Source organism: Dermacentor variabilis, chromosome 3 (genome assembly GCF_050947875.1).
Source record: "Dermacentor variabilis isolate Ectoservices chromosome 3, ASM5094787v1, whole genome shotgun sequence".
Taxonomy (NCBI): Eukaryota; Metazoa; Arthropoda; class Arachnida; order Ixodida; family Ixodidae; genus Dermacentor; species Dermacentor variabilis.
The window spans coordinates 96462337-96469046 of record NC_134570.1 but is presented as its reverse complement, the minus strand read 5'-3'; the positions used below and the strand labels follow the sequence as shown (position 1 = coordinate 96469046).

At 46.9% G+C, this 6710-nt stretch overlaps 2 protein-coding genes across 5 annotated transcripts in view; one reads left to right on the top strand and one right to left on the bottom strand.

Moving 5' to 3' along the window:
- Positions 1–1402: 1402 nt before the first annotated feature.
- Positions 1403–3350, bottom strand: LOC142576063 (uncharacterized). Its single transcript, XM_075685994.1, has one exon. It carries the CDS (start codon positions 2676–2678, stop codon positions 1734–1736), a length of 945 nt encoding a protein of 314 aa, XP_075542109.1. The 5' UTR covers positions 2679–3350; the 3' UTR covers positions 1403–1733.
- Positions 3351–4136: 786 nt separating this feature from the next.
- Set1 (SET domain containing 1) overlaps positions 4137–6710 on the top strand; it is a 54193-nt gene continuing 51619 nt past the window's right edge. The window contains exons 1-4 of one of the 4 annotated variants that reach the window (XM_075685993.1): positions 4137–4225; positions 4358–4616; positions 5155–5291; positions 5801–5905. In XM_075685993.1, coding sequence (XP_075542108.1) covers positions 5157–5291; positions 5801–5905 — 240 coding nt within the window. In that variant the 5' untranslated portion in view covers positions 4137–4225; positions 4358–4616; positions 5155–5156. Of the gene's footprint in view, positions 4226–4319; positions 4617–4772; positions 5000–5154; positions 5292–5800; positions 5906–6710 lie in introns of those variants that run through there. The other 3 variants (XM_075685991.1, XM_075685992.1, XM_075685990.1) reach the window with 3 other exon arrangements.

The window sequence follows — 6710 nt, the reverse complement described above, 5'->3', positions numbered from 1 at the left end:
CCTTTCTAAACAAAGTTAAATATAAAGGTTGTGTTTATCTCTTTAGGTAAAAAAAAAAGGAAAATAGAAAGAAGGCAGCTTATTTGATAGATCTAATGCCATTCAGAAGTGGACATCCTATAAACCATGGAGCTTATGAGAAACTAATGAAATGCGATTGTGTTGCATAATGCAAGCCACATAATCGCAACAGCAATGAAACACAGGAACAGCATGTCACCATACGCACATAAAATGCTGTGTCCAGGAGTGAAGTAATACTACAGCACTGTGCATCGTCTTAAAGAAATGCAATAATGATGAGCTTGGTTGAATAATATGTTGATTTGCCTTAACCGAAAAAAGAATTTCATAAGCTTCAAATAAGGTAAATTATCCTTATTCAATGGCCTGAAATAGTTGTACAGAAGTTAACTGCCCTGTGCATTCTTGCTGAGAATGGGGTGGAGGGGTTATCATGTACTTCTGAACTAAGCAGACTGTCCATTTCAGCGTGCACTTATCGGTTAGAGGTTGAAGCCAGCAGGGCAGGCAGCAGTTGCTGCTGCCAACTCTCAAGCTCTCTGTATTCAGCACGTGCTGAAATGGACAGGCCACTTAGTGGACACTTACAGTATACTCCCTCCCCCACCCCCGGTGCCTTGCTGCACCACAGTGGCTGCTGTAGAGTTTCGTACAGTTACTAGAAAGAATTCTGGCACTGCGATCGTTCAGCTGCCATGGGGGGGTTTCTCCAATATTCACACTTCGGACTTCAGACATCCTTGTGGCTTTATCTGTCTCTAAACTGGGCTAAATTTCAAAGCAGTTTATACTTTTTTTAACGCAGCAGGTAATAAGACTGCAAGCATGCATAATCGTTGCTAAATGCAGTGGTTCCACATGTTCATGTATCAATGAAGTAATGGTTTCAATATCGGGCTTCTGTGCTAGAGGCCCTGTGCTCGAATCCTGCCATCGGACAATTTTAATAATGTTTATTTAATTATTTATAATGTAGTACTTTCTTAAACATCACTTTGCAAAGTCACAAAACTATTTAAAAACAGAAGGATGAAGTTTAGGTAAATCCATGCACTAGCCATCGTTCGCATGCTCGTGTTTATGGGAGTGCCCATAAACCCTGCCCTGCTTGCACTCCCATAAACACTAGTGCCACAGTTCCCTCTAATATTTGTATGAAGCTCTGTGGTGGCTGTGCCACAGCATAATCATTTGGAACAATCACCACTTTTGTCAGTCTTCCCCCCCCCCCCCCCCCAAGACTCCAATATGTGTCCTTATCCATTATTATAGATTCAAACACAATGATTATCTGAAAACTTCGAATAGTGAATTCTCAAATCTAATACATAGTGAAGACTATGTGACTTGTATTCAGAATTCCAAATATTCACACACCCCTTATATTTAGCAATCTCCTTGCTTCTGTGGCAATGGGTTTCTAATATTTATAATGTACAAGAGAGGCAACATGGACATGAACAAATGCTTTTAATAAGCTTACAGGTACTGTAGCGATGGATATATAAACCTATCTGAGATCACAGTTGGACCGCAAGCGTCTTTAGCGGCAGGATAGCCAACACAGCTGCAATAATAATTGCTTCTAACAATGTCACATGAATTATATCAGAAGTAGAACGTGTTACATGGACTAGATGTGGTCAAAGACAAAGAAAAACAAGCGATCTTTGCCCGGCCTGTGGGCTGTGTCAGATAGTTTGCATACTCTATAGATGAATGTCAAGAACCCAGTCTACTTGGGTGCCTATGATCAGTTGTTCAGCTGGCCAGTTGGGAGCATCATGTTCATCGCACAAGAGCAGATGCTTCTCAGGGCTTTTGGCAGTATGTACAATGGCAGAACTAAGCAAGGGGTCTTCTGATCTTATCGCCTTGGAGTCGCCAGCAAAATTACTGGAGTCAAAGTCCGAAGCTAGCGTTGCGAATGGGACCAGCTGTTCGTCGTCGGAATCAGACGGCGGAACGGCCTCGAGGACAATGACCTCGTCGGGCACGAGCTGCGCAGAGTTGAGCCCGTTCGTAGGAAGGGGCACGTCGTCGTAGAAGCTATCCACGAGGTTTTGCACCGTCGGCGACGACATGATGGCTTCCTCCACCGCGCGGTTACTCCACCAAACCTGGCAAATGCTTGGGCTCGATGGCACGCTCATGGCAGCATCGGCACGGTTGCTTGCGCCGCCAAGTTCGCGAACACCCGTGAACGCCTCCTGGTCGCAGTCCCCCAACACTTCCAGAGACGGCAGTAGCTCTGGCGAGCTTTGCTCGCTCTGGCGTCGCTTTCGCCTCGCCGGCGGAGTTGCCTCAAGACTACGACGGAACTGGCTCCTCACATCCCGAAGGTTTCGCGGCGTTGCTCGACGGCCGTTGTCGTTCGCAAGCAGCTCAGATACCACGCCTTCTAAGTAACGCAGTCTTTGAACTGCTGCCTGTAGAACGGCGCGTCTGGATCGGTGCAGTCGGCTACGCGGTGACGAAGGCAGCACCAGGCAGCGCAATGCGTTGAAGCAGCTGGTCATCTCGGCTCGCCACAGAATATCTGCCGTCCTTCGGCGGTGGTAATACGTGTCTCTGTCCACGACTCGCCGTCTTCGGTGACCATGGGCGTCCACTAGAGCGGCGTGTTTCGAAGTCTTGCGACATTTCGGTGGCATAACTGATCCGCCACGGCTTTAACTAAACGTTGATCGTTTTAAACCACCCGCCGTCTGGACGATTTGAATTTGAATGAGTGGGCAAGTGGGTAGCCAGCCAACCAGCGATCGATGCAAGCCGCCGCACGTCTGCCATCAGCTAACAAGGAAATTCAACTACTAAATCACGTGGATTCTGTTTCTGTGTCATCTCAATAGTATTTATTCACTCATACTTTTTAACTTGCCCGTCAATATTTTTGTTATTTATTATTTACTGCTACACAGTGGTTGTACACTAGCGCCATTCACTTTTTATTTGGATCCAGTGTAGGAAAAACGCAGGGTGCGCAATCGCGCAGTATCTGCAGCTGCAAAGCAATGCTATAATAGAATGACACTTGTTTATTGCCGCCTTGGGCAACAACAGCCAGATGCAGCCGGTGCATTTGTTGCATCTTGAGGGGTTTTGGAGCCTCCTTTTGCGTTCGAAGTCTCCTTTTGATTATCTTAAATGTACACACGTGTCTATCGTTGGGATCGCCGCATTTGTAACAGCTGTCGAGTTTTAGGAAAACTGAACGTTTTCTCTTTATTTGTTTACTATACAAAGGGCATACGTCTAACTGTATGTCGCGAAACAAAGCTTCCTAGACCGCAATTAAATGCAAAGAGGTTGCATGGCAGACCGCTTGATGTATAGGGTACGCACTTCGGAGGTTGTTGGTTCGAATCTTGACTGCGGAGGCCACATTCTTAGAGGCGGAATGCAAAAGCATCCATGTATACATTTTCAAGTGCACGCTGAGAAGAACGCGAGGTCGTCACAAACCGCAGACGTCCTCATGCGTACGCGACCTCGCCTCACAGACCGCACTGTGGCTACATTTGAAACGCCGTTTTCAGTCACTCCTGTAGCAAGATCCCTGCACTTAAGTGCCATGGTGGTGTCAACACTCACTCCCAACACTTGCGGCAAGATGTCGACGGTGTCGACGTAGACATCCTAGCAATCACCACGAAAGCTTCGGACGGGTAACTGATCGAGCTGAAAACGCAGTCTTCAATAATAATGCTTTCACCACAGAAAGTTCTGTGGTATGAAAGGTGGCATTCGTCAAGTTTTGCATTCACCGATCTATTTCGGGCGAAGTCAAGACAGTGTATGACTGTACGTATCACACTTCGGACAAAAACACTGAACGAGAACACCTCATAGTACACCAGTTGTGACCTAGAAAGCATTGAGGAACACTTGTAGTTGAATGTGGCATACTCCTAAGGTCCAGTTTCATTGACGAATGACGTTTTGAGCACATGACCGTCAAAAACAACAGCGCTAGCTGTGACCACAACCTCGACGGCAGTGCTCTCTCACGAGCAGAAATAGAAACTGGTAGTTGAGCACTAACGTGCCAACGTAAAACTACCCTTTTGTGATGATGATGTGCATTCATATCTGTCAGTTTTGCTACGGCAGCGCTGGCAAAGCTCCGTTTGATAGACATTGGCTGCGGCAACATCGCTGCGTTAGTTATCCACGGATGAAATTCCACAATGACAGAGAGGTACTGTCTTGCACCATGCAATGTGATAGTTGCATGGAATAGCCGAGAACGTGCTTTTTCCGTTGTAGGCGCTGCCTGAAAGGCTGTATGCCCCGTGCCGTAGGAACGTTTACCTATTATTTAGCCTTTCAGGGAGGACGGGAGACCTACTCGATGCAACACAACAGCCGCCCCTACTGGACCAAGCGTGGGCGTCCATCCGCGGTCACTTAGGTAGAAGTGAACTCTGCCCTGACTGAGTTCGTATTTACCACTATTACTCAGTGAATGCGGCGTTTAAAACGTGCCTGTTTGTTTCAGGTATCGTTTGTAGATTCCAACTTCCCTTCACTGCTGGCCCGAATATTCTATTCAGTTTCCAGATTCAAGTGGTAGTGCCGCATTTAAAAACGTAAGTTATTGTTGTTTACAACGTCACTACTAGTATGCATACTGGTGAAAATGAAATAAAAGACTGTCCGGCAACGCTTGTTTCAGTGCGAATGGCAACTAATTATTACAAAACTTGCTATCCACACATACGAAACTAGTGCTGCGTAGGCGCGGCCATACTCCTTTTGAGTGCCTGAGTTTGGTAACGCCACTGTGATGGAGAGGCGAACTAATGTGTAATGTGGACCAGTTGGAATACACCTTTTCGTGGTTATTGTAAAATAAGAAGCCCGTCTTTGCTGTTTCAGCCGGGCTGTGTAATGGCAAGGACGTCGACGAGCTATAGCTCATGAGACGGGGCTGCCCTGATCCGCGTGAATGCGAAGCTAGCCAAGCTTTCAGGTGGTGTAGTATTCGCTGCTGCTCGATGCACAATGTCTTTCGCCCAGTTAATCGCGGATCGTAAAAACCGACAGCTGCTTTACATCGAGGAAGCCTTTAACTTGACTGTTTGCGTGCCGAGAGCCGTTTTAACTCTCAAAATTTTACTTTTGCAGCAATGAATGGCGTTCGACCCGTTCAACAGGACGCCAGCCATGGGGAAAAGAAGAAGAGGAACTACAAGCTTCTGGTGGATCCAGCGATGAAAAAAGGGGCCGTGAAAGTCTACAGATATGATGGAGTCGTTCCTGGGGTATGATACCACCCTAGGACCGGCTTCCTTTGATCACGATGCAAAGCGGCTCGCTCCGTCCACTGGCACTACGTCTCCATTCGCGCTTCTTCACCGACTAGTGGCCGTGTTTACATCTCTTCGTCGTCTAAGAACGACTGTGCTGCACAATGATGACGTGTATGATAATAGACAACTGCATGCACAACACTATCAGAACCTGATGTTGATGTTGGATACCTGTTCGGTACACACTCCGCTGAGTTCTTGGCAGCTAACTGCGACTCGTGCAAAGTGCCTCGCGTTGCTCATGGCCGTACCTCTCCGCATGTTAGCTCAGCCTTCACCCATTGGAGTTGAGAACTTGACGACTGCGCACGGTTGTATACTCATTACGATGCAGTTGAGCGCGTTGGCGCAGACCGTTCGTATACTGATCCTTCAGCTGTTCTGAACGCTTCTGGTACAATTTTTTGCGCATTTACCGACACAGGGGCAATAATTACACTTAATCTTGTCTTCTGTTTCAGCAAGAGAACCTGTACCCACCAGTTCAAGTTCGAGATCCGAGGTCCCGTCTCACTTTGCTGTGGGCGAGAACTGAAGTGGCAGATCTGCCAGTTCCTAAGTTCAAGGTGTGTAATTGGTAGGTGCCTGGCAGCATACTGTGTTGCAGCCTGGCCCACTATGGCTGGAAAGCATTGCACAGTTCGATGTAAAGTTATGCTTCTTCATTGATGCCAAGAATCGCAATATGTCTGGAACTTGACAACTGACACACTGAAATGTTGACACGCCTGTATGAACACTGAAAAGTTAAATGTTCAAAGCATTTTTGCGTCAATTATTGCATAGAAACCTGCCTTTCACGTTAACTGAGCATGTACAGTCGGCGTCATCCTTGTGTAGACCGCAGGAACGGCAGCCTCCGGGGTGCTCTGGAGGCAGCCAGCAATGTCTAATAGTGGTTGCTGGGCCCACATCGCTGGCTTCCTCTGGAGCACTCCGGAGGCCGCCGTTCCCATGTTCTACACAAATGTGACGCCAACTGTACACTTTGTACTGTCCAGAGTTACAATGTGCAACACAAAAAAACCAGGTTTCTTGTAAAAATTCTCATTAGTCAAATTGGATGCACTTTTTGAGGTGGGACTGAAGTGTTTGTGCAAATGTCTCATGCAACTAGCAGTGTGAAGAAGTGGCTGTAGTTGTGTAAGTGTGCACACAGCAGCGGAACTCGTTAAGTTACTGTAGCCAGTAATCATGCATAACTCGTTGCTTGAGACGTGGTCCTAATGTAAATGGTGTGCTGTAAATTACTTTGAAAACCCGATGTGTCATGTTTTCTCACATTAGACGTGAGATGTGTAGTTGCACTACGTTAGAGGCAGTCATGCTGGTCATTAACGCTGTCAGCCAGTCTCTTCTAGTTACATGTGA

Coding starts and splice junctions, on each gene's coding strand:
- LOC142576063 (XM_075685994.1), bottom strand. CDS start 2,678: ATGCCACCGAAATGTCGCAAGACTTCGAAACACGCCGCTCTAGTGGAC.